The sequence below is a fragment of the Musca autumnalis genome, unplaced genomic scaffold (assembly GCF_047663935.1).
Source record: "Musca autumnalis isolate F117 unplaced genomic scaffold, ASM4766393v1 scaffold_4, whole genome shotgun sequence".
Lineage (NCBI taxonomy): Eukaryota > Metazoa > Arthropoda > Insecta > Diptera > Muscidae > Musca > Musca autumnalis.
In genome coordinates, this window is record NW_027411977.1 from 224,502,554 (window position 1) to 224,530,396 (window position 27,843).

Sequence of the window (27,843 nt, forward strand, 5' to 3'; positions counted from 1 at the left end):
GATTTTTCCCGACAAAAGTACAACTCCATCCAAAGAAAATTTCTGATTTTATGGAAACATTGAAGGTGTTCGAACTAAGTATTCCTTACGACTTTTAGGAAAAGCTTTAAAATATTTGAATGTCTTGAGACCTGGATTTTTCAGAGATTTTTTTTTGGAAAACGTACAGAAGAAATTTTTTAAGAATTTTGTGAGTATTTTTTGCAGGCATTTTCTTTATTTTTTTTTTTAAGAAAGTCGGCTTTCAAGCATGTTTCTAGATTAGAGACTTTTCGGGACATCTTTGGAGGTCTGCAAAATAAGCGTGATTGATATTTTAGGGACTGTTTTTTTTATTTTAAAATTTTTTTCCTAGAATCGTTTATGGAGTTTTGGTAGAGTTGGGTAGTAGCGGAACTTTCTAGTTCCTTCAAAATGAGATTCTTTTTTATGAATCAACTCGGAAGTTCAGAACTATAAAATCGCATGGAACTACAAAAGAGCGGCAAAATGAAAGATTAATTGAATTATTTCGGTCTGGGAAGTATTTAGAAAGAAAGAAAAAAAGAACATTTTATCTGTGTTGGAAGTATTTGCTACGATTTTGATTTAGATTTGCCCAACTAGAGTTCTTGATAAGATATCGTGGCGTATAAGTGTCGTCAATACTCATACGCAATAATGTTCCATTACAGTCTGCACTGGAAACAATGTTAGGCGTTATGATTTGAAATCATATTTCAAAACAAGATTTGGTCGTACGGATTTGTAACACTTGTGACGATTGGTGGCTAGTCGAACAGAATTCACACACCTAATTCCTTTGGCATCGTACCCACGGCATCGTCGCGTGTTTGTGTAAATATGGGAATAACAGTTACAATTGAATACATATCCGTGGGTATTTCAACATACATACATTTTGGCAAATATTGCTAGGGGGCCCAACAGGGGTGTAAGAGTAAGTTAAGTGACAAAAAAAAAAATAAACCAGGCACAATCACACTCATCCACCCATCATGTCACGGCATTTATGAATATGTCATATTTCCATATGTGTTACAGGGAGACAGAGAGAGAGAGACCCTACAACCGCAGCATCCATTCTTTTGTTCAAACAAACAAAAATTCCCTCAAAATATTGGCAGTTTCGATTTCGTGGAAATCCCAAAGCCGGCCCCGGCATTGAAGCATAACTGTGTGGATGGATTTTTATTGAAATTATAGTAAAGTGATGTTTTTTGTTGCTATACGATTTTTTCGCGGGGAAAAAATTGTATTTTTTCGAAAAGCCTTTAAGTATTTTTATAACACATATTTTTTTCTTATTGTTCCCACGACCTCTTTTATTCTGAATGCGTTTTCCACTTACCTTGGGTGTTGCCACAGCATGTGCCCCATCATAGACATACAAATGATCATTGCAATCCAATTGCAACATGTCGAAGCGTAACATGAATCTCTGCAATATCGAGTGCGTCTGAAAGGTGATGATACAGTCGAGATTACGTTCATTCTGTGACCAGAGTACGGCACCGTCGATTTTCCGATAAAGCTGCTGGAGGAAATGATTTTTACACAACGATTGCATGTAATCTGAAAAAAGAAGAGAATGAAAAAATGCTTAAAATTTTTTTTTTTCAATTGAATAAAAATTTCAATGGGAATATTTATGGGAAACGGGTTATGGAAATATGATGATGATGAGAGATAAAGGTTTTAATGGGGAACAAGAGAAAGACTTTAAATCGGGAATTTATTCCCCCTGAAAATATGCTAAAATTTTTGGTTTTTAAATTTTGGGCATAGGTGGCATATAACTAGTGTCGGTAATCATACGACCCAGGGTGTGGTCTTTAAATCACCTTTTTAAGGGGTATTTCCAGAATTTTTTTGGAATATTATTTGGCAGATTTTTATATAGGAGATTCCATAAATACTTTTGGAGGAATAATTGAAGGTATTCAAGGTGCATTTCTTTAAATATTTATTGAGAAGAATATTAGGGAGAGAAAACCCTTTAAATGTATTCTATTGAAGGCCTTTTCTATTGGCAGGAATTCTTGGACTTATCCTAATATTTAAGGCAATATTTATGGGCTCTCACCACAGTTGTTTAATATGTTTTTTAAATGTTGAAGGCACATTTTAATTATCGCAACGTGGCGTATACGTATAGACAATACTCATACGGCACATGACTCCTTAAAATTTTCTTTTAAGGTTTTCTCTTCCACTGGCTTTCAAGACATAATTGAGTTCTCAAATTACATCTGACTCAATACCTTGTGAAAATTAAATTAAAATAAATGAAGCGCTCATTAATTATAAGGAAAACCATTGCAGGGAACGATTGTAAGTACTGCAAGTTAATGAGCGCATAATGCAACAAAGCAGAATTTATAGTTCATATTTCTCAGAAATATAAGAATTTAAGACAAAAATTGTGAATAAAAAAGTTATTGGAAAAAATTCTAGTTAATAAATATAAAATTTCCAGACCTCGGTCTGGTGTGTTTTTTCTATAGAAAAAATTTCCAGACCTCGGTCTGGTTACTTTTTTCCATAGAAAAAATTTGCCAGACCTCGGTCTGGTGTGTTCTTTCTATAGAAAAAAGTTGCCAGACCTCGGTCTGGTGTGTTCTTTCTATAGAAAAAAGTTGCCAGACCTCGGTCTGGTGTGTTCTTTCTATAGAAAAAAGTTGCCAGACCTCGGTCTGGTGTGTTCTTTCTATAGAAAAAAGTTGCCAGACCTCGGTCTGGTGTGTTCTTTCTATAGAAAAAAGTTGCCAGACCTCGGTCTGGTGTGTTTTTTCTATAGAAAAAAGTTGCCAGACCTCGGTCTGGTGTGTTTTTTCTATAGAAAAAATTTGCCAGACCTCGGTCTGGTGTGTTTTTTCTATAGAAAAAATTTGCCAGACCTCGGTCTGGTGTGTTTTTTCTATAGAAAAAATTTGCCAGACCTCGGTCTGGTGTGTTTTTTCTATAGAAAAAATTTGCCAGACCTCGGTCTGGTGTGTTTTTTCTATAGAAAAAATTTGCCAGACCTCGGTCTGGTGTGTTTTTTCTATAGAAAAAATTTGCCAGACCTCGGTCTGGTGTGTTTTTTCTATAGAAAAAATTTGCCAGACCTCGGTCTGGTGTGTTTTTTCTATAGAAAAAATTTGCCAGACCTCGGTCTGGTGTGTTTTTTCTATAGAAAAAATTTGCCAGACCTCGGTCTGGTGTGTTTTTTCTATAGAAAAAATTTGCCAGACCTCGGTCTGGTGTGTTTTTTCTATAGAAAAAATTTGCCAGACCTCGGTCTGGTGTGTTTTTTCTATAGAAAAAATTTGCCAGACCTCGGTCTGGTGTGTTTTTTCTATAGAAAAAATTTGCCAGACCTCGGTCTGGTGTGTTTTTTCTATAGAAAAAATTTGCCAGACCTCGGTCTGGTGTGTTTTTTCTATAGAAAAAATTTGCCAGACCTCGGTCTGGTGTGTTTTTTCTATAGAAAAAATTTGCCAGACCTCGGTCTGGTGTGTTTTTTCTATAGAAAAAATTTGCCAGACCTCGGTCTGGTGTGTTTTTTCTATAGAAAAAATTTGCCAGACCTCGGTCTGGTGTGTTTTTTCTATAGAAAAAATTTGCCAGTCCTCGGTCTGGTGTGTTTTTTCTATAGAAAAAATTTGCCAGTCCTCGGTCTGGTGTGTTTTTTCTATAGAAAAAATTTGCCAGACCTCGGTCTGGTGTGTTTTTTCTATAGAAAAAATTTGCCAGACCTCGGTCTGGTGTGTTTTTTCTATAGAAAAAATTTGCCAGACCTCGGTCTGGTGTGTTTTTTCTATAGAAAAAATTTGCCAGACCTCGGTCTGGTGTGTTTTTTCTATAGAAAAAATTTGCCAGACCTCGGTCTGGTGTGTTTTTTCAGACCCCAGTCTGGGGACTTTTTTCTATAGAAAAAATTTCCAGACCCCAGTCTGGGGACTTTTTTCTATAGAAAAAATTTCCAGACCCCAGTCTGGGGACTTTTTTCTATAGAAAAAATTTCCAGACCCCAGTCTGGGGACTTTTTTCTATAGAAAAAATTTCCAGACCCCAGTCTGGGGACTTTTTTCTATAGAAAAAATTTCCAGACCCCAGTCTGGGGACTTTTTTCTATAGAAAAAATTTCCAGACCCCAGTCTGGGGACTTTTTTCTATAGAAAAAATTTCCAGACCCCAGTCTGGGGACTTTTTTCTATAGAAAAAATTTCCAGACCCCAGTCTGGGGACTTTTTTCTATAGAAAAAATTTCCAGACCCCAGTCTGGGGACTTTTTTCTATAGAAAAAATTTCCAGACCCCAGTCTGGGGACTTTTTTCTATAGAAAAAATTTCCAGACCCCAGTCTGGGGACTTTTTTCTATAGAAAAAATTTCCAGACCCCAGTCTGGGGACTTTTTTCTATAGAAAAAATTTCCAGACCCCAGTCTGGGGACTTTTTTCTATAGAAAAAATTTCCAGACCCCAGTCTGGGGACTTTTTTCTATAGAAAAAATTTCCAGACCCCAGTCTGGGGACTTTTTTCTATAGAAAAAATTTCCAGACCCCAGTCTGGGGACTTTTTTCTATAGAAAAAATTTCCAGACCCCAGTCTGGGGACTTTTTTCTATAGAAAAAATTTCCAGACCCCAGTCTGGGGACTTTTTTCTATAGAAAAAATTTCCAGACCCCAGTCTGGGGACTTTTTTCTATAGAAAAAATTTCCAGACCCCAGTCTGGGGACTTTTTTCTATAGAAAAAATTTCCAGACCCCAGTCTGGGGACTTTTTTCTATAGAAAAAATTTCCAGACCCCAGTCTGGGGACTTTTTTCTATAGAAAAAATTTCCAGACCCCAGTCTGGGGACTTTTTTCTATAGAAAAAATTTCCAGACCCCAGTCTGGGGACTTTTTTCTATAGAAAAAATTTCCAGACCCCAGTCTGGGGACTTTTTTCTATAGAAAAAATTTCCAGACCCCAGTCTGGGGACTTTTTTCTATAGAAAAAATTTCCAGACCCCAGTCTGGGGACTTTTTTCTATAGAAAAAATTTCCAGACCCCAGTCTGGGGACTTTTTTCTATAGAAAAAATTTCCAGACCCCAGTCTGGGGACTTTTTTCTATAGAAAAAATTTCCAGACCCCAGTCTGGGGACTTTTTTCTATAGAAAAAATTTCCAGACCCCAGTCTGGGGACTTTTTTCTATAGAAAAAATTTCCAGACCCCAGTCTGCGGACTTTTTTCTATAGAAAAAATTTCCAGACCCCAGTCTGGGGACTTTTTTCTATAGAAAAAATTTCCAGACCCCAGTCTGGGGACTTTTTTCTATAGAAAAAATTTCCAGACCCCAGTCTGGGGACTTTTTTCTATAGAAAAAATTTCCAGACCCCAGTCTGGGGACTTTTTTCTATAGAAAAAATTTCCAGACCCCAGTCTGGGGACTTTTTTCTATAGAAAAAATTTCCAGACCCCAGTCTGGGGACTTTTTTCTATAGAAAAAATTTCCAGACCCCAGTCTGGGGACTTTTTTCTATAGAAAAAATTTCCAGACCCCAGTCTGGGGACTTTTTTCTATAGAAAAAATTTCCAGACCCCAGTCTGGGGACTTTTTTCTATAGAAAAAATTTCCAGACCCCAGTCTGGGGACTTTTTTCTATAGAAAAAATTTCCAGACCCCAGTCTGGGGACTTTTTTCTATAGAAAAAATTTCCAGACCCCAGTCTGGGGACTTTTTTCTATAGAAAAAATTTCCAGACCCCAGTCTGGGGACTTTTTTCTATAGAAAAAATTTCCAGACCCCAGTCTGGGGACTTTTTTCTATAGAAAAAATTTCCAGACCCCAGTCTGGGGACTTTTTTCTATAGAAAAAATTTCCAGACCCCAGTCTGGGGACTTTTTTCTATAGAAAAAATTTCCAGACCCCAGTCTGGGGACTTTTTTCTATAGAAAAAATTTCCAGACCCCAGTCTGGGGACTTTTTTCTATAGAAAAAATTTCCAGACCCCAGTCTGGGGACTTTTTTCTATAGAAAAAATTTCCAGACCCCAGTCTGGGGACTTTTTTCTATAGAAAAAATTTCCAGACCCCAGTCTGGGGACTTTTTTCTATAGAAAAAATTTCCAGACCCCAGTCTGGGGACTTTTTTCTATAGAAAAAATTTCCAGACCCTAGTCTGGGGACTTTTTTCTATAGAAAAAATTTCCAGACCCCAGTCTGGGGACTTTTTTCTATAGAAAAAATTTCCAGACCCCAGTCTGGGGACTTTTTTCTATAGAAAAAATTTCCAGACCCCAGTCTGGGGACTTTTTTCTATAGAAAAAATTTCCAGACCCCAGTCTGGGGACTTTTTTCTATAGAAAAAATTTCCAGACCCCAGTCTGGGGACTTTTTTCTATAGAAAAAATTTCCAGACCCCAGTCTGGGGACTTTTTTCTATAGAAAAAATTTCCAGACCCCAGTCTGGGGACTTTTTTCTATAGAAAAAATTTCCAGACCCCAGTCTGGGGACTTTTTTCTATAGAAAAAATTTCCAGACCCCGGTCTGGGGACTTTTTTCTATAGAAAAAATTTCCTGACCCCGGTCTGGGGACTTTTTTCTATAGAAAAAATTTCCTGACCCCGGTCTGGGGACTTTTTTCTATAGAAAAAATTTCCTGACCCCGGTCTGGGGACTTTTTTCTATAGAAAAAATTTCCATACCCCGGTCTGGGGACTTTTTTCTATAGAAAAAATTTCCATACCCCGGTCTGGGGACTTTTTTCTATAGAAAAAATTTCCTGACCCCGGTCTGGGGACTTTTTTCTATAGAAAAAATTTCCAGACCTCGGTCTGGGGACTTTTTTCTATAGAAAAAATTTCCAGACCTCGGTCTGGGGACTTTTTTCTATAGAAAAAATTTCCAGACCTCGGTCTGGGGACTTTTTTCTATAGAAAAAATTTCCAGACCTCGGTCTGGGGACTTTTTTCTATAGAAAAAATTTCCAGACCTCGGTCTGGGGACTTTTTTCTATAGAAAAAAGTTGCCAGACCTCGGTCTGGTGTGTTTTTTCTATAGAAAAAGTTGCCAGACCTCGGTCTGGTGTGCTTTTTTCTATAGAAAAAGGTTGCCAGACCTCGGTCTGGTGTGCTTTTTTCTATAGAAAAAGGTTGCCAGACCTCGGTCTGGTGTGCTTTTTTCTATAGAAAAAGGTTGCCAGACCTCGGTCTGGTGTGCTTTTTTCTATAGAAAAAGGTTGCCAGACCTCGGTCTGGTGTGCTTTTTTCTATAGAAAAAGTTGCCAGACCTCGGTCTGGTGTGCTTTTTTCTATAGAAAAAAGTTGCCAGACCTCGGTCTGGTGTGCTTTTTTCTATAGAAAAAAGTTGCCAGACCTCGGTCTGGTGTGCTTTTTTCTATAGAAAAAAGTTGCCAGACCTCGGTCTGGTGTGCTTTTTTCTATAGAAAAAAGTTGCCAGACCTCGGTCTGGTGTGCTTTTTTCTATAGAAAAAAGTTGCCAGACCTCGGTCTGGTGTGCTTTTTTCTATAGAAAAAAGTTGCCAGACCTCGGTCTGGTGTGCTTTTTTCTATAGAAAAAAGTTGCCAGACCTCGGTCTGGTGTGCTTTTTTCTATAGAAAAAAGTTGCCAGACCTCGGTCTGGTGTGCTTTTTCTATAGAAAAAAGTTGCCAGACCTCGGTCTGGTGTGCTTTTTCTATAGAAAAAAGTTGCCAGACCTCGGTCTGGTGTGCTTTTTTCTATAGAAAAAAGTTGCCAGACCTCGGTCTGGTGTGCTTTTTCTATAGAAAAAAGTTGCCAGACCTCGGTCTGGTGTGCTTTTTTCTATAGAAAAAAGTTGCCAGACCTCGGTCTGGTGTGCTTTTTTCTATAGAAAAAAGTTGCCAGACCTCGGTCTGGTGTGCTTTTTTCTATAGAAAAAAGTTGCCAGACCTCGGTCTGGTGTGTTTTTTCTATAGAAAAAATTTGCCAGACCTCGGTCTGGTGTGTTTTTTCTATAGAAAAAATTTGCCAGACCTCGGTCTGGTGTGTTTTTTCTATAGAAAAAATTTTGCCAGACCTCGGTCTGGTGTGTTTTTTCTATAGAAAAAATTTGCCAGACCTCGGTCTGGTGTGTTTTTTCTATAGAAAAAATTTGCCAGACCTCGGTCTGGTGTGTTTTTTCTATAGAAAAAATTTGCCAGACCTCGGTCTGGTGTGTTTTTTCTATAGAAAAAATTTGCCAGACCTCGGTCTGGTGTGTTTTTTCTATAGAAAAATTTGCCAGACCTCGGTCTGGTGTGTTTTTTCTATAGAAAAAATTTGCCAGACCTCGGTCTGGTGTGTTTTTTCTATAGAAAAAATTTGCCAGACCTCGGTCTGGTGTGTTTTTTCTATAGAAAAAATTTGCCAGACCTCGGTCTGGTGTGTTTTTCTATAGAAAAAATTTGCCAGACCTCGGTCTGGTGTGTTTTTTCTATAGAAAAAATTTGCCAGACCTCGGTCTGGTGTGTTTTTTCTATAGAAAAAATTTGCCAGACCTCGGTCTGGTGTGTTTTTTCTATAGAAAAATTTGCCAGACCTCGGTCTGGTGTGTTTTTTCTATAGAAAAAATTTGCCAGACCTCGGTCTGGTGTGTTTTTTCTATAGAAAAAATTTGCCAGACCTCGGTCTGGTGTGTTTTTTCTATAGAAAAAATTTGCCAGACCTCGGTCTGGTGTGTTTTTTCTATAGAAAAAATTTGCCAGACCTCGGTCTGGTGTGTTTTTTCTATAGAAAAAATTTGCCAGACCTCGGTCTGGTGTGTTTTTTCTATAGAAAAAATTTGCCAGACCTCGGTCTGGTGTGTTTTTTCTATAGAAAAATTTGCCAGACCTCGGTCTGGTGTGTTTTTTCTATAGAAAAAATTTGCCAGACCTCGGTCTGGTGTGTTTTTTCTATAGAAAAAATTTGCCAGACCTCGGTCTGGTGTGTTTTTTCTATAGAAAAAATTTGCCAGACCTCGGTCTGGTGTGTTTTTTCTATAGAAAAAATTTGCCAGACCTCGGTCTGGTGTGTTTTTTCTATAGAAAAAATTTGCCAGACCTCGGTCTGGTGTGTTTTTTCTATAGAAAAAATTTGCCAGACCTCGGTCTGGTGTGTTTTTCTATAGAAAAAATTTGCCAGACCTCGGTCTGGTGTGTTTTTTCTATAGAAAAAATTTGCCAGACCTCGGTCTGGTGTGTTTTTTCTATAGAAAAATTTGCCAGACCTCGGTCTGGTGTGTTTTTTCTATAGAAAAAATTTGCCAGACCTCGGTCTGGTGTGTTTTTTCTACAGAAAAAATTTGCCAGACCTCGGTCTGGTGTGTTTTTTCTACAGAAAAAATTTGCCAGACCTCGGTCTGGTGTGTTTTTTCTATAGAAAAAATTTGCCAGACCTCGGTCTGGTGTGTTTTTCTATAGAAAAAATTTGCCAGACCTCGGTCTGGTGTGTTTTTTCTATAGAAAAAATTTGCCAGACCTCGGTCTGGTGTGTTTTTTCTATAGAAAAAATTTGCCAGACCTCGGTCTGGTGTGTTTTTTCTATAGAAAAATTTGCCAGACCTCGGTCTGGTGTGTTTTTTCTATAGAAAAAATTTGCCAGACCTCGGTCTGGTGTGTTTTTTCTATAGAAAAAATTTGCCAGACCTCGGTCTGGTGTGTTTTTTCTATAGAAAAAATTTGCCAGACCTCGGTCTGGTGTGTTTTTTCTATAGAAAAAATTTGCCAGACCTCGGTCTGGTGTGTTTTTTCTATAGAAAAAATTTGCCAGACCTCGGTCTGGTGTGTTTTTCTATAGAAAAAATTTGCCAGACCTCGGTCTGGTGTGTTTTTTCTATAGAAAAAATTTGCCAGACCTCGGTCTGGTGTGTTTTTTCTATAGAAAAAATTTGCCAGACCTCGGTCTGGTGTGTTTTTTCTATAGAAAAAATTTGCCAGACCTCGGTCTGGTGTGTTTTTTCTATAGAAAAAATTTGCCAGACCTCTGTCTGGTGTGTTTTTTCTATAGAAAAAATTTCCAGACCTCGGTCTGGTGACTTTTTTTCTATAGAAAAAATTTCCAGACCTCGGTCTGGTGTGTTTTTTCTATAGAAAAAATTTGCCAGACCTCGTTGTGGTGTGTTTTTTCTATAGAAAAAATTTGCCAGACCTCGTTGTGGTGTGTTTTTTCTATAGAAAAATTTGCCAGACCTCGTTGTGGTGTGTTTTTTCTATAGAAAAAATTTGCCAGACCTCGGTCTGGTGTGTTTTTTCTATAGAAAAAATTTGCCAGACCTCGTTGTGGTGTGTTTTTTCTACAGAAAAAATTTGCCAGACCTCGTTGTGGTGTGTTTTTTCTGTAGAAAAAATTTGCCAGACCTCGTTGTGGTGTGTTTTTTCTGTAGAAAAAATTTGCCAGACCTCGTTGTGGTGTGTTTTTTCTATAGAAAAAATTTGCCAGACCTCGTTGTGGTGTGTTTTTTCTATAGAAAAATTTGCCAGACCTCGTTGTGGTGTGTTTTTTCTATAGAAAAAAGTTGCCAGACCTCGTTGTGGTGTGTTTTTTCTATAGAAAAAAGTTGCCAGACCTCCGTCTGGTGTGTTTTTTTTTTGAGAAAAAAGTTGCCAGACCTCCGTGTGGTGTGTTTTTTCTATAGAAAAAAGTTGCCAGACCTCCGTGTGGTGTGTTTTTTCTATAGAAAAAAGTTGGCAGACCTCGGTCTGGTGTGTTTTTTCTATAGAAAAAAGTTGCCAGACCTCGGTCTGGTGTGTTTTTTCTATAGAAAAAATTTGCCAGACCTCGTTGTGGTGAGTTTTTTCTATAGAAAATATTTACCAGACCTCGTTGTGGTGTGTTTTTTCTGTAGAAAAAATTTGCCAGACCTCGTTGTGGTGTGTTTTTTCTATAGAAAAAATTTTCCAGACCTCGTTGTGGTCTGTTTTTTCTATGGAAAAAATTTGCCAGACCTAGTTGTGGTGTGTTTTTTCTATAGAAAAAATTTGCCAGACCTCGTTGTGGTGTGTTTTTTCTATAGAAAAAATTTGCCAGACCTCGTTGTGGGGTGTTTTTTCTATAGAAAAAATTTGCCAGACTTCGTTGTGGTGTGTTTTTTCTATAGAAAAAATTTGCCAGACTTCGTTGTGGTGTGTTTTTTCTATAGAAAAAATTTTCAGACCTCGGTGTGGTGGGTTTTTTTCTATAGAAAAAAGTTGCCAGACCTTGGTCTGGTGTGTTTTTTTCTATAGAAAAAAGTTGCCAGACCTCGGTCTCGTGTGTTTTTTTCTATAGAAAAAAGTTGCCAGACCTCGGTCTGATGTGTTTTTTTTATAGAAAAAATTTCCAGGCCACGGTCTGGTGTGTTTTTTATAGAAAAAATTTCCAGACCACGGTCTGGTGCATTTTTTCAATTTAAAAATTTCATGGCCAATTGTCTACATCTTTACCTTTTTTGGGGTTTGAATGCTGGCTGGCCAGCCAAAAACTTCTTTGCCAATAGAATGTTTTCTAATATTTGCCATCTTAAATTACTTTCAAATAGAGAAGGAATGCATTTTAATGGCTACATGGAGGACTTGGCGATGTTGCTGTGCCATCATTTTTGCCATGGGAATCTGTACACCATCATTTTTACGTCAAATCATCGATAGTTTTCTTTGTTGTTGTGTTCCGGAGTTGCTTTTCCAACTTCGTGTGACTTGACATTACAATAATTGCAGAAAATTGCTCCAAACGTTATCGTCATCATCGCCATCATTGTCAACGACGATGTCTGTCGTCTTGCATAATACGAAGAATAATAATAATTGTAATAAAAATTCAAAGCGAAAAGTTTTCCTGAGTTGAGTTTTTTGTATTTTTTTGTAATTCTTTTTCTTCTTTTTTCGCATTGCTCTTCCGAACATTGTCACATTTTTAGTTGAATTCACACAACACCCCATGAGATTCATTGCAACTGTCATTTCGGGCAATTAATGTCCCGAGTGGGTGTGTAGGTGTGCGGGCCACCAGCATCTGAGTTTTGTGATAGGAGGCCAACAATTTCCAGAATTATTATCAGTAAAGGAAACAGAAATTCTTTGCTAAGTTTCCTACGAAAGGTCCATTTCAATATTTCGCCAGAGCTTCTTACGTAGGTTGTTCTTATCATTCATTATCATCGTCAGGAGCAGCAGCAGCCGTAAGCAGAAGCATTGACAGTACCAGCAGCTTTAAAGGTGAAATCTCATTTCTAGTTAAATTTCCCAGCAACTAGAAATCCAGGGAGAATTTTCCATAACTTTGCCATGGCAATGAGGGAATAGTGACTCACTGCAAAAAAGGGATGGGGTAGGAGAAGAAAAGGGATAACACACGAACCTTCCACCCCCCCACACATCATAAAGTACAAAGTATTCGCACTTAATTACAAAAAATGTTGAAAAAGGAACAGAAAATTATCCTCTCAGACCTTTCTAACGAAGCAAGTAACAGATCCAATGGAAAGAAAAAAAAAACTTGAAGAAAATTATGTTGGAAAAAGAAAAAAACGAGCAAAAAACTTTTCCACTTTATTTTAACAAGTGATTGACAGTTTAAGTAGGCAAATGTCATAACAAAAATGGTTAGCAATTTTCATTTTCTACTCCAAACTTGAACGAAAGGATGCAAGGTGTGAGGTATGCTGGGTGAGTACCCTCATTGAGGAAAAACTTCGAACAAAAATTCCTTTGCCAGGAAAGCAAAAAAACGAAGAGAAAAAACTGCGTAACTCAGCCAATAAAATACCAAAGAAAAATTCAAAAGTTAATTAGATACTTATTCTACAAATTGGCTAAATGAAGGTAAATGTTAAGAATCCCAAATGACCCCCACTCCTCTACTTCTCCAGGCTCCCTCCATTACCATGTGGTGGGGTACAAACAAGGGTTAGTTTTGTGATGTTTAATTTGAAATTGAAATAAAATGACAATGCTCTAATTTTAATTAAAACAAGTAAGAACAGACTATAGTCGGACGGGGCCGACCATGTGATACCCTATACCACTATCCCTGTGCACTAGCTTTCCGGGCTAGCTGTTATAAGATGTGCATTAGAAATTTTACCAATTTTCACACAAAAGTTTTGATCAATTTAACCCGCTAAATATTATCCGATCATACCGTTGACTTGCACGCTACTTCTTCATCTCAAACCAAAACTACGTTTAAAATTTCGCGCCGATCGGACTATTATTGCGACCTACAGAGCGGCTACAAAATCGAGCAAAAATTTTGTTTTTGGTCCATTTCATCCCTTTAACATTTCACGATCATCGCCAAAAACTAATCAGTTCTATTCTGGTCCAAACCCGACCTCCATACTAAATTTCGTGACAATCGGTCCATAATTGCGGCCTCTAGCTTGATTACAATTTTTAATGGACGGACAGACGGACGGACGGACGGACGGACACACATCGCTAAATCGCTTTATCTCGTCGAGATATGAAGTTTGGTATACCACATGAGGGGTCTACGACGAATATTTCGCGGCGTTACATGAATTTTTGGGAAAACAAACTTATTATACCCTTTTCCACATTGTGGTATAGGGTATAAAAATCATTTTAAAAACATTAAAAATTGTCATTTTGTCAAAACAGACAGCCACCGTGGGGATGGGTGTATAAGTGATTTTAATTGCTATGGAAAGGGGTGCGTATTGATACTTTTCGGGTGGTATGGTATAAGAATAACTATTTTCTTATTTTTGGTTCCCCTCTATAACTATGTTTAATGCTTTTGATGTTTTCTGATGCGAATATGGGGCCAGTTATTAGCAACAATTTGTACATTAAGTCTGTTTTAAGCTCATGTAATAGTAAATTAAATATTGCTCATTTAAATTGCCGTAGCATCAGGCCATCAACACATTCTACAAAGTTTAATGAACTCAAATCTATTCTTTCTGGTTCTTCTATAAATGTACTAGCACTTTCTGAGACGTGGCTTAAAACTGATACATCAAATCGTGCTATTGATATACCTGGGTATAAATTTGTACGAAATGATCGCAGGTACTGTAGGGGTGGTGGCGTAGGCATTTACATTTCGAGTAGCATCAGGTATAAGGTAGTATTTAAAACTTCTGTTTTGGGTAAGTGTGAGTCACTGTTTGTTGAGTTCTTCTCTGGCGATTCTAAGGTTCTATTTGGAGTGGTATATTTGCCTCCTCCTGGCGATCTTGTTATGTTTGAAGATCTTCATACTGAACTCTTTTTGAGATATAGCAACGTAGTGGTAATGGGAGATTTCAATTGCAATATGTTTGACATACATAAAGCCTTGTCTGTTCGTACTGTATGCTTTCGACTTAATCTTTGTATTTCTCACAACTCCAAACCCACACACTTTGATGTACAACATGGTTCTACTTCATTAATTGATTTTATATTACTTAGTAACTTATCTATGGTTTATTTCTCTGATCAGGTGATATGCCCTTCAATTTCTGATCATTCGCTTATCTTTGCGTCACTAAACATCAGTGTTGATACATCAGTTGAGTTTGTCGAATATCGAGACTACAGAAATATTAATTGGCATCGTTTTTATACTTATATATCAGCTTTTGATTTTAGCCTTCTGTATGCTGTTGATGTTGATGCTAAGTGTTCCATTCTCTCCTCTCTTATTATGCGTTTGTTTGAATCTGTTCCTGTAGTGCGTAGAAGAATTTATCCTAATGATAATTGGATTAATGCTAATTCTATTACTTTAGCTTGTTCACTTCGTGACTTAGCTTTTAGATCTTATCTGTTCAATAAGAGTAGTGAGAATTGGAAAACATTTTGTAGATACCGTAATAAGGCGAAATCTGTCATCCGGCGCGAACGTAGGAGATACTATAGTAGGAAATTTAATGTAATGGGTCCAACTGCTTTATGGCGTTTTTTGAGAGGGTCAGGCTTTGTTGGTGGAGATGATGTTGTTGCTAACATTAATGTTGATGTTCTCAATGCATCATTTGTCTATAATGACTCGCGTGTTAGTGCTTTTAATTTCATGGATTTAGCTGAACGTGATGGCGAATTTTCTTTTCGATGTGTGGGTATTGAGGATGTTGCTGTTGCATTAAGTAAAATCAAGTCCAAATCCATTGGTGTCGATGGAATATCAGTGGATTTTTTAAAAATAATTTTTCCTTATATTTCTGATTGTATCTTGGATTTGGTTAATTCTATTCTCACATCTTCGGTGTTTCCGCAACTTTGGAAGAGCGCTCGTGTTGTCCCAATACCTAAAGGTAATGTTGTGAATTGTGCTGATGATCTTAGACCAATTTCCATTCTCCCTGTATTATCAAAAGTGTGTGAGCATATTATGAGAGACCAGATGTTATCTTATGTTAGTAGATATATATATGATGGCCAATTTGCCTTCCGTAAGAACCATAGTACGACCGGCTTGTTACTATATATGACTGATCTCGTTAGGGGAAATTTGAACGTTAACAGTGATACTGTAGTTGTGTCTTTGGATCTTACTAAGGCATTTGATTCGATTTCACATTCTGTATTGGTTGGGAAGCTCAGGAATGAGTTCAATTATTCTATTTCTGCTTGCAATCTTATCGTTTCTTACTTATGTGGCAGAACACAATTTGTCTCTTATAACGGTCAGTATTCTGGGACACTTTTACTTACGAATGGTGTTCCGCAGGGGTCTGTCTTGGGTCCTCTGCTGTTTATCCTCTATGTTAATAGCCTTGCTGTATGGTGCTCTGATGTAAATTGCAAGCCGCTTTTATTTGCAGATGATGTTTTCTTAGTTTTTGCTAGAAATGGAATGTCTTCAATAGCTTTTGAAACTGCAATAAATCATAGTCTTGATCGTTTTAGACTATGGTCTTTAGAGAACTCGTTGGTGATCAACCCAGTTAAGACGAAAGCAATACGATTTGGTAGTCAGTCGTACGACTTAAACATTGCTCTGGGCGGAAATTTGATCAGCTTTGTATCTTGCCATAAAATATTGGGCATTTTTGTAGACGAAAAGCTTGCCTTTGAATATCATGTTGACTATGTGCACAGAAAAGTTGTTGGCATAATTCGGAAATTGTATGCCACTAATATATACCTTCCTTCATGGGTTAAATATAGGTTAGCTTACGTACTATTAATGCCTCATGTTAACTATGGTCTGGAAGTTTTTTCTGGTATGTCAGAACGTAATGCATTGGTATTAGAGCGTGCAGTTAAACGTATTGTACGCTTTGTCTACGGCTTAAGGACTCGTGACAATATTTCTGACCATGTTAAGAGCTTTCTTGGAGTTACTTTAGATCAGTTTGTGTCCACTAAGTTGTTGTGCGCCTATTATAGAATAATAAGGAATGGTGTACCTGTTTCACTGAAAAACATGTTTCGTTTTGGTTTATTGTGGAGGAATATACAGATATCTATTCCTTTAATAAATAATTCTACATTTGAGAATTCATTTTTAGTACGTGTGGCCAGATTGTGGAATTATTTACCAATAGAACTTAGAGTATTCTCACAGTCTAATAATGCGTTCCGCTTGAAACTGTTGACCTATTTTGGATCTCGACCCTAAATATTGGATTTGAAACTGCTATTACTGCATATGATGATTTTAATTTCATTTTCCTAGTGCACTTGCTACCTTTTTTATACTTGTGGGCTTGTTTGCTATGCAAATTAAATGTGACTGTTTTTTTCCTTTGTTAGTATGCGTTTACATGCCCTATGTACCAGTCAATGCTAATGCGTACTGGGAGTCACTTATATTACTCTGTATATTTGTCATTCTATACTGCTTGTTGCTTATGGCCATTTATTGCATCGAATATTTTTTTCTCTTCTTGGTAGTTATGGCTGGGGAGCCAAATATATAAAGTAACATTGCGGATTATTTAGTGATATTGAGTATAAGGATATATTGTTAATACTATTTTTTGGCCTTGGAGGCTTTAGTATTAAAGAATGGAATGAATAAACAAACAAACAAAAAAAATAAAAATTATTTCTGTAGAAAAAACCTTCAGATCAAGGTCTGGAAATTTTTTTCTATAGAAAAAACATAAAGACCAAGGTCTGGCAAATTTTTTCTATAGAAAACACATCCAGACCAAGGTCTGGGAATTTTTATTCTCCAGAAAAAACATCCAGACCAAGCTCTGGGATTTTTTTCTTCAGAAAAAACTTCCAGACCAAAGTCTGGGAAATTTTTTCTATAGAAAAAACATCTAGACCGGGGTCTGGGAAATTTTTTCTATAGAAAAAAGTCACCAGACCGGGGTCTGGGAATTTTTTTCTGTAGAAAAAACATCTAGAACGGGGTCTGTCAAATTTTTTCTATAGAAAAAAGTCACCGGACCGAGGTCTGGCAAATTTGTTCTATAGAAAATATTCCACCAGACCTTGGTCTGGAAATTTTTTCTATTGAAAAAATCAACCAGACCGAGGTCTGGCAAATTTTTTCTATTGAAAAAATCAACCAGACCGAGGTCTGGCAAATTTTTTCTATTGAAAAAATCAACCAGACCGAGGTCTGGCAAATTTTTTCTATTGAAAAAATCAACCAGACCGAGGTCTGGCAAATTTTTTCTATTGAAAAAATCAACCAGACCGAGGTCTGGAAATTTTTTCTATTGAAAAAATCCACCAGACCGAGGTCTGCAAATTTTTTCTATTGAAAAAATCCACCAGACCGAGGTCTGGAAATTTTTTCTATTGAAAAAATCCACCAGACCGAGGTCTGGAAATTTTTTCTATTGAAAAAATCCACCAGACCGAGGTCTGGAAATTTTTTCTATTGAAAAAATCCACCAGACCGAGGTCTGGAAATTTTTTCTATTGAAAAAATCCACCAGACCGAGGTCTGGAAATTTTTTCTATTGAAAAAATCCACCAGACCGAGGTCTGGAAATTTTTTCTATTGAAAAAATCCACCAGACCGAGGTCTGGAAATTTTTTCTATTGAAAAAATCCACCAGACCGAGGTCTGGAAATTTTTTCTATTGAAAAAATCCACCAGACCGAGGTCTGGAAATTTTTTCTATTGAAAAAATCCACCAGACCGAGGTCTGGAAATTTTTTCTATTGAAAAAATCCACCAGACCGAGGTCTGGAAATTTTTTCTATTGAAAAAATCCACCAGACCGAGGTCTGGAAATTTTTTCTATTGAAAAAATCCACCAGACCGAGGTCTGGAAATTTTTTCTATTGAAAAAATCCACCAGACCGAGGTCTGGAAATTTTTTCTATTGAAAAAATCCACCAGACCGAGGTCTGGAAATTTTTTCTATTGAAAAAATCCACCAGACCGAGGTCTGGAAATTTTTTCTATTGAAAAAATCCACCAGACCGAGGTCTGGAAATTTTTTCTATTGAAAAAATCCACCAGACCGAGGTCTGGAAATTTTTTCTATTGAAAAAATCCACCAGACCGAGGTCTGGAAATTTTTTCTATTGAAAAAATCCACCAGACCGAGGTCTGGAAATTTTTTCTATTGAAAAAATCCACCAGACCGAGGTCTGGAAATTTTTTCTATAGAAAAAAGTCCCCAGACCGAGGTCTGGAAATTTTTTCTATAGAAAAAAGTCCCCAGACCGAGGTCTGGAAATTTTTTCTATAGAAAAAAGTCCCCAGACCGAGGTCTGGAAATTTTTTCTATAGAAAAAAGTCCCCAGACCGAGGTCTGGAAATTTTTTCTATAGAAAAAAGTCCCCAGACCGAGGTCTGGAAATTTTTTCTATAGAAAAAAGTCCCCAGACCGAGGTCTGGAAATTTTTTCTATAGAAAAAAGTCCCCAGACCGAGGTCTGGAAATTTTTTCTATAGAAAAAAGTCCCCAGACTGGGGTCTGGAAATTTTTTCTATAGAAAAAAGTCCCCAGACTGGGGTCTGGAAATTTTTTCTATAGAAAAAAGTCCCCAGTCTGGGGTCTGGAAATTTTTTCTATAGAAAAAAGTCCCCAGACTGGGGTCTGGAAATTTTTTCTATTGAAAAAATCCACCAGACCGAGGTCTGGAAATTTTTTCTATTGAAAAAATCCACCAGACCGAGGTCTGGAAATTTTTTCTATAGAAAAAAGTCCCCAGACCGAGGTCTGGAAATTTTTTCTATAGAAAAAAGTCACCAGACCGAGGTCTGGAAATTTTTTCTATAGAAAAAAGTCACCAGACCGAGGTCTGGAAATTTTTTCTATAGAAAAAAGTCACCAGACCGAGGTCTGGAAATTTTTTCTATAGAAAAAAGTCACCAGACCGAGGTCTGGAAATTTTTTCTATAGAAAAAAGTCACCAGACCGAGGTCTGGAAATTTTTTCTATAGAAAAAAGTCACCAGACCGAGGTCTGGAAATTTTTTCTATAGAAAAAAGTCACCAGACCGAGGTCTGGAAATTTTTTCTATAGAAAAAAGTCACCAGACTGGAAATTTTTTCTATAGAAAAAAGTCACCAGACCGAGGTCTGGAAATTTTTTCTATAGAAAAAAGTCACCAGACCGAGGTCTGGAAATTTTTTCTATAGAAAAAAGTCACCAGACCGAGGTCTGGAAATTTTTTCTATAGAAAAAAGTCATCAGACCGAGGTCTGGAAATTTTTTCTATAGAAAAAAGTCACCAGACCGAGGTCTGGAAATTTTTTCTATAGAAAAAAGTCACCAGACCGAGGTCTGGAAATTTTTTCTATAGAAAAAAGTCACCAGACCGAGGTCTGGAAATTTTTTCTATAGAAAAAAGTCACCAGACCGAGGTCTGGAAATTTTTTCTATAGAAAAAAGTCACCAGACCGAGGTCTGGAAATTTTTTCTATAGAAAAAAGTCACCAGACCGAGGTCTGGAAATTTTTTCTATAGAAAAAAGTCACCAGACCGAGGTCTGGAAATTTTTTCTATAGAAAAAAGTCACCAGACCGAGGTCTGGAAATTTTTTCTATAGAAAAAAGTCACCAGACCGAGGTCTGTAAATTTTTTCTATAGAAAAGTGCTCGCCATTCCACAAAATGCCAAAGAAAAGCCTTTAGAAACTAAATTAAACATTTTATTTTATAGTTGTCTTCATTATATCTAATAGCTTACAGTGTTGTGAATCATCTGCAACAAAAATAACTACAATCGGATAAAAACTGGCCTAATTATTACCGTTTTTCTGAGGAGACCTCATAATTAAAAATAATCATACGCACCCTGCTCCAAAAACTTAAATATTGAAATTCACTGAAATTTGTTAACAAAAACTAACAATTTGTTATTAAAATTTCTTTAATAAAACTTTCTCAACAACTTCACTTTGTGTTGCTACTTTTTAATGATGGTTTACTGATTTTGTTTGCCTCCATGTCAAATGAACTATGCGGAGAAAAGGAGGAAGCTTTTAACTATGGTAAACATTTGAACTCCCAGCTAAATAAGTCCACAAATGTGTGGATTTATGCTGCTGCCAAAGGATACAAGACAGGATGTCGTGGACAATCAAGTTTTACTCAACATCCCAAACTTCTCCTCTCCCAGAAGAGATAAACATCTTAAACTTCAAAAACGATTGGCAACTTTGTTGGGACCAAGAGCAGCAATAATAAAAACGAGCAAAATAACATTACGGAAATACTGTTTGTTGATGGCTATACAAACATGACAAATCATCTTCGATCTTTTATGGGCCAAAAAAAAGAAACTAAAATTTCTACTCTTTAAAGGATTTTTTTTTCATGTAAGAAAGAGTGGGGTGTTGTCGAAGGAGTTGACTAAAAGTTTGCTAGGTTTTTGGGATCTAATGTTTACACACTTTGGGAAAAAATATACAAAATCTCTTATCCTAAACCCACCACCTTCCCTTTTGCTTGCCAAAAAAAGAAAAACATCTAAACACAATTTTTATACTTTTTGACAATGTAAACACACTCTACAAGACATGTCATGCAAGTAGAGTTAAAATGTCCCATGTTTTTTGTTGTTGTTTTTTTTTTTGAAACATAAAATGCAGAAACATTCTATCTATCCATCCATCCAATCCAATACACAAAACATGTATCGATGAATGCATGCAATGTTGTTTGTCGTCACATCACGAACAGCAGCAGGAGCAGCCTCAGCATCATCGTAATCATCATTTCGTTACCAAATGTTACCCTCTTCCAAGAACGTTACAAAACATGTAACACAGAAAGTTTAATGCAGAATATTTGTTAAGCCTTTCCCGGGGTGTTACTGTCAGTGGTAACATCTCGGCACCTTTTTACTTTGTACAAGTGGGTTGTATTTCTTGGAGCAGCACTTGAATTTTGACATTTGACAACAATATAAGCAAAAACTACTTATGCGAATATGTGTGGGGAATTAAAGTTTACTTTTAAAATGAAGTTTAAGATAATTTGGAAAAATAAAATGGAACTTTTGGTTATTTTCCCTATACTTATGACAAGATCCATTTGTATCTTCATTAATTTCTTGATAGCCTAATGGGTTCTGAACATATTAAAATTAAAATCACGCAAATCCACCCACTACTTCCTGAGATATTCACAATTTAGTGAAGGTACCTCATAATTAATACTAATCATACGCACCCAGGGACCAAAGAGACATTTTAATATTATTCAAAGAATTATTATGTTAAAATAATTTTTGATCAACGAAATGACAAAACAGAGGATTCTGCACACATTAATTATTATAACCTTAGTCTTCTTAAATGTTTGCATATAAAAATTGCCATGTAAATGAGAAAATATCAAACGGGGATGCCCACAAAAAACCTTCCAAGAAAGCTTAGAAAGTTTGACACAATTGATAGAAAAACTTCTTCTGAGCAAGTTTCACATAAACTACCAAAGAAACGGGAAGGCAACAAACGAGACATATGCCCAAACATGCCTTAATTTGTTTCCGATTTCAGTGGAGCAAGAAGGTCGTTACTATGTGACACTAAACAAGAAAATACATACATACGTGTCAGAATGCCTGGAAAATTGTTTCCTCCCAATATGGGATGGGAGGATAAAAATCATCCTTAGGAACACATAGCAGGACATTCATTGGATGGAACATAATTCACCTAGTGTCACAATTTTTGATATGTTAATGCAAACGCACTAACACAGATACATATTGAAAAGTAATAAACATTCTGATTTTTTTTTCTATAGAAAAAAGTCACCAAACCGAGGATTGGAATTTTTTTCTATAGAAAAAACTCACCAAACCGAGGTTTGGAATTTTTTTCTATAGAAAAAACTCACTAAACCGAGGTTTGGAATTTTTTTCTATAGAAAAAACTCACCAAACCGAGGTTTGGAATTTTTTTCTATAGAAAAAACTCACCAAACCGAGGTTTGGAATTTTTTTCTATAGAAAAAACTCACCAAACCGAGGTTTGGAATTTTTTTCTATAGAAAAAACTCACCAAACCGACGTTTGGAATTTTTTTCTATAGAAAAAACTCACCAAACCGAGGTTTGGAATTTTTTTCTATAGAAAAAACTCACCAAACCGAGGTTTGGAATTTTTTTTTATAGAAAAAACTCACCAAACCGAGGTTTGGAATTTTTTTCTATAGAAAAAACTCACCAAACCGAGGTTTGGAATTTTTTTCTATAGAAAAAACTCACCAAACCGAGGTTTGGAATTTTTTTTCTATAGAAAAAACTCACCAAACCGAGGTTTGGAATTTTTTTCTATAGAAAAAACTCACCAAACCGAGGTTTGGAATTTTTTTCTATAGAAAAAACTCACCAAACCGAGGTTTGGAATTTTTTTCTATAGAAAAAACTCACCAAACCGAGGTTTGGAATTTTTTTCTATAGAAAAAACTCACCAAACCGAGGTTTGGAATTTTTTTCTATAGAAAAAACTCACCAAACCGAGGTTTGGAATTTTTTTCTATAGAAAAAACTCACCAAACCGAGGTTTGGAATTTTTTTCTATAGAAAAAACTCACCAAACCGAGGTTTGGAATTTTTTTCTATAGAAAAAACTCACCAAACCGAGGTTTGGAATTTTTTTCTATAGAAAAAACTCACCAAACCGAGGTTTGGAATTTTTTTCTATAGAAAAAACTCACCAAACCGAGGTTTGGAATTTTTTTCTATAGAAAAAACTCACCAAACCGAGGTTTGGAATTTTTTTCTATAGAAAAAACTCACCAAACCGAGGTTTGGAATTTTTTTCTATAGAAAAAACTCACCAAACCGAGGTTTGGAATTTTTTTCTATAGAAAAAACTCACCAAACCGAGGTTTGGAATTTTTTTCTATAGAAAAAACTCACCAAACCGAGGTTTGGAATTTTTTTCTATAGAAAAAACTCACCAAACCGAGGTTTGGAATTTTTTTCTATAGAAAAAACTCACCAAACCGAGGTTTGGAATTTTTTTCTATAGAAAAAACTCACCAAACCGAGGTTTGGAATTTTTTTCTATAGAAAAAACTCACCAAACCGAGGTTTGGAATTTTTTTCTATAGAAAAAACTCACCAAACCGAGGTTTGGAATTTTTTTCTATAGAAAAAACTCACCAAACCGAGGTTTGGAATTTTTTTCTATAGAAAAAACTCACCAAACCGAGGTTTGGAATTTTTTTCTATAGAAAAAACTCACCAAACCGAGGTTTGGAATTTTTTTCTATAGAAAAAACTCACCAAACCGAGGTTTGGAATTTTTTTCTATAGAAAAAACTCACCAAACCGAGGTTTGGAATTTTTTTCTATAGAAAAAACTCACCAAACCGAGGTTTGGAATTTTTTTCTATAGAACTCACCAAACCGAGGTTTGGAATTTTTTTCTATAGAAAAAACTCACCAAACCGAGGTTTGGAATTTTTTTCTATAGAAAAAACTCACCAAACCGAGGTTTGGAATTTTTTTCTATAGAAAAAACTCACCAAACCGAGGTTTGGAATTTTTTTCTATAGAAAAAACTCACCAAACCGAGGTTTGGAATTTTTTTCTATAGAAAAAACTCACCAAACCGAGGTTTGGAATTTTTTTCTATAGAAAAAACTCACCAAACCGAGGTTTGGAATTTTTTTCTATAGAAAAAACTCACCAAACCGAGGTTTGGAATTTTTTTCTATAGAAAAAACTCACCAAACCGAGGTTTGGAATTTTTTTCTATAGAAAAAACTCACCAAACCGAGGTTTGGAATTTTTTTTTTTCTACCCAAGTCTGGAATTTTTTTCTATAGAAAAAAAATCACAAGAAGTTATTCTCTATTATCTTTAATCTGCAAAAAAAATGGGGCATTTATCTCTTCAATTAAAGAAGTTACGATATATTTAAAATTTGGACTCGGTGACGCATGATTGTTATTAATTATTGGGTACCTTTTCAAAAATGGCCATGTCAACGGACTTTGTCAGTGGATTTTTGTTGTTAAAAGCAAATTTGATTCAGAAGACAATAAGCTATTATAAAATTATTAAAAATATCTCTAAATCTTGTGAAAAATTGTGGGTTTATTGAATTTTTTGAGAAGTTCTTATAAAATAAAGAAGAAACCTGGGTTTTTCTATAACAAGTGACAATCTTTTGATTGACATTAATTTATATTCCAACATTATTTTGATTTATGGCTGGAAATCACAAAAAAAATGGAACATTTATCTCTTCGAGTAAAGGAGTTATGAAATATTTAAATTTGGTACCATATAGCGTATGACTATTATTAATTATGGAGTAACATTGGAAATATTAAAATATCTCTGGACATTGTGAATGGATTTTTATGATTTAAAGCAAAATGGATTCAGAAGACCCTAAGCTATTATGGATTGCTGAGAAGCAACAGAAAATTTTCTAGGAAATTATAGATTTATGAAATATTTAGAGACGTTTCTATAAAGTTAAAAAAGCTTGGAATTTTTTTTATTCCAAATGCTAGTTTTTTGAATGTCAATAATTTTTATTCCAACATTAGATTGATTCTTAACTTCATTCCCCAAAAATAACACATTTATCTCCTTACGTAAAGGAGTTATGAAATATTTAAATATTTGGACCTGGTAGCGTATGACTATTATTAATTATGGAGTAACTTTGGAAATATTGCAATATCTCTGGACTTTGGGAATGTATTTTTATTTTTTAAAACAAAATTGATTCAGAAGACTCTAATCTATTATAGGGAGCCAAATAATTCCGATAAATATTTTGGGAAGTTATAGATTTATGCCACTTTTTAGAGAAGTTTCTTTTAATCAAATCAAACAGAAATCTTTCTAGGACATTTGTGATCTTTGGAGGCCATGCAAAATTCTTTAAAGAATCCATGCCATGTGGTCCATGGAGGCCATGAAAAAATCTACTTAAAAATCAATGCTTTGTGGTCTATGTACCGCTGAAAATGTTGTTTAAAATATACGCTTTGCGCTTGAAACCTCCCTTCTTTTGATTGACGTTAATTTGACACATGTCGTCGTGGGGGCCATGCATATTTTATTATTTCCCGCACCATTTCGATATGCTTGCATTGATCCCTTCTTGAAATAAAAATTTAATAGTTTCTTCGTTTGCTGCTTAAACCAGAAGACCAAATAAAAATATTCTGTCATTCATTCATGGCGAAGAAAAACAAAAACAATATCAAAACGAAGGGAAACTGTTGGGAATTGTATTTCAGAGGAATTGTAATAAACCGTAATAAAAAAGAGAAAGAAACACCACACTAACAGTAGTAGCCTGCATTCTCTAAACGAGAAGGACAAAATGACAATAACAAACATTGTTGTTGTTGTTTTTATTTCTTTACAATTCTCCACAAAATAAACAAAAACACTTCACATGTTTTTCTAGTTTTTTTTTTCATTTTTTTCTCTAAAACAAGGAAATGAGGAACGCACATAGGGCGAGCGAACAAACAACAACACCAACAGAAAACAAGCCATAAAGGAATATTTCTTTGTTGTTGTTGTTGTTGCTGTTTTTTTGAAGGATAATACTGTCAGCTTTGCCATAGTTTCCATTCTTTTGTTTAGTTTCTATGGTAAGAGGTATTTTTGCCAGCATTCACAACCGAGCTGAGCATGTATCGGGAGGTGTGTGTGTGTGTGCAAGGACTTTGTTTAATATCTGTTTTTAAGGATGTTTTAAGAATCTGGGTTGTTGCAACTACAACAACTACTTCCAATAGCAGCAGTTCGTTCTACTGGCACAGAGCCATGGCAGAACCAAGCAGCCGAGGACATCCACACGTATAAAAAGGGGATATATATTTACGCAACTGTTGAAAGCCAGCAGCAGCAGAAGAAAGGACACCATCAGAAACAACAACAATAAAAAAGAAAACGTACAAATATTTAACACACAGATTAACAAAATATATAATTTCTTTAATCAAAATCATGTTTTTTCATGAAATTAAAACTACAAGGATAATGTGAAATTTAAATACCAAAGAGGTCCTTGAAGCAGGATAACGTTGTGTTTTTTTATTATTTTTGCTTAGGATAAAATTGCGTTTTTTTCTTCAACTTAATGTGAAATTAAATTTGCAACAGTTTGTATTATTTCCACAGATTTTCCCATATCCTTTGTGTAAGAGTGTGTGTGTGTGTGCTCATCACGTCTCTGCAGAGTTTGTGTACCCAGACACACACACACATTGATGCTGGTATACAATTAAAACAGTTACCCATAAGAGAAAACATTTTACAAACAACAGCAGACATGTGACAAAGTATTACAGTGTGTAACAGTTCCTTTTTTATTTGTCCGTTTGTGTGTGTGTGTAAATTTTGTTGTTATTTTCTTTGTCATGCTTAAGCACACACACACACTCACACTAAATTCTATATCCTGTAAATCGCACATTGCCATGTAGTGCAAATAAATACAAATTAAACCTACATTTAAATGAAAGAAAATGTTTGGCATAGCAAGGCATCCAAAGGAAGGGAGGGGGGCAAGTAGCGAGGATAAGGACAATACTTAGACATATCTCGTACTTATGACTTGTTTGATATGTCCCATATTACATTCACATAGAGAATTTTTGTGTGTAACTGAAGGGAATGAGTCCAAATGCGAGGAAAAATGTCTCGACTCCCTGTCTCTATTTGTGCCTCTTCTACAAGCATTTAATGAACCGTAGTCTATTACAAATAAATGGACAAACAATTGCTAAGCATTCTTTGTTTAGGAAACAAACAAACAAACAACTGTCTGTTAGACGATATAAGTGTGTCACATATTTTTTGTTTTTAAATGGAATATGGAAACTGTGAATGAGAAAACATTTATGAGCCATCAAAAAAGGTAACAAAAAATCCAAGCCTTGTGGTCTATGGAGCTCTTGAAAAAAACTCCACAAAAATCAACGATTTGGTGAAGAAAGAATAGAAAATAGGCTGACAAAAATTTGGGCCTTGTAGCTAATGATTTGCGGAAGTTATGAAATATTTAAATTTTGGACCATGTTGCGTATGACTATTATTAATTATGAGGTAAGCTTAGAAAACAACACATATCTCAGCTTTTAGTGGTTGGATTTTCTTCATTTAAAGTTCCAGGGAATCGCAAGGCAACAGGCAATAATACTATCAAGATTTATAGAACAGTAATTTTGCTTAGGTGGGCGAAATATAGAGCTTTTCTACAAAAGTCGGGGTTTTCACTAAAAATTATGAAAAAAAATCTTTAAAAATTACTTAAAAATCCAGGCCTTGTAGAGACTAAGAAAAAAAAATACTTTAAAATCCAGGCCTTATGGAGGCCAAAAAAAAAAATTATTTAAAAAATCCAGGCTTTGTGGAGGCTAAGAAAAAAATTACTTCAATAATCCAGGCCTTGTGGAGGACAAGAAAAAAAATTTTAAAAATTCTGGCCTTGAGTAGATAATGTAAAAATTTGTTTAAAGTATCCACGCCTTATGGAGGACAAAAAAAAATAATTTTCAAAATTCGGGCTTTGTGTAGA

The 27,843-nt window shown here is 35.8% G+C and overlaps 1 protein-coding gene across 7 annotated transcripts in view; it reads right to left on the bottom strand.

The window, feature by feature from the left end:
• The window catches only part of loaf (low-density lipoprotein receptor domain containing lost and found), a 289,295-nt gene that overhangs the window by 104,540 nt on the left and 156,912 nt on the right, over positions 1–27,843 (bottom strand). For all 7 annotated transcript variants that reach the window (XM_073980712.1, XM_073980708.1, XM_073980713.1 and 4 more), the window contains one exon: positions 1,352–1,575. In XM_073980712.1, coding sequence (XP_073836813.1) covers positions 1,352–1,575 — 224 coding nt within the window. The remainder of the gene's footprint in view (positions 1–1,351; positions 1,576–27,843) is intronic.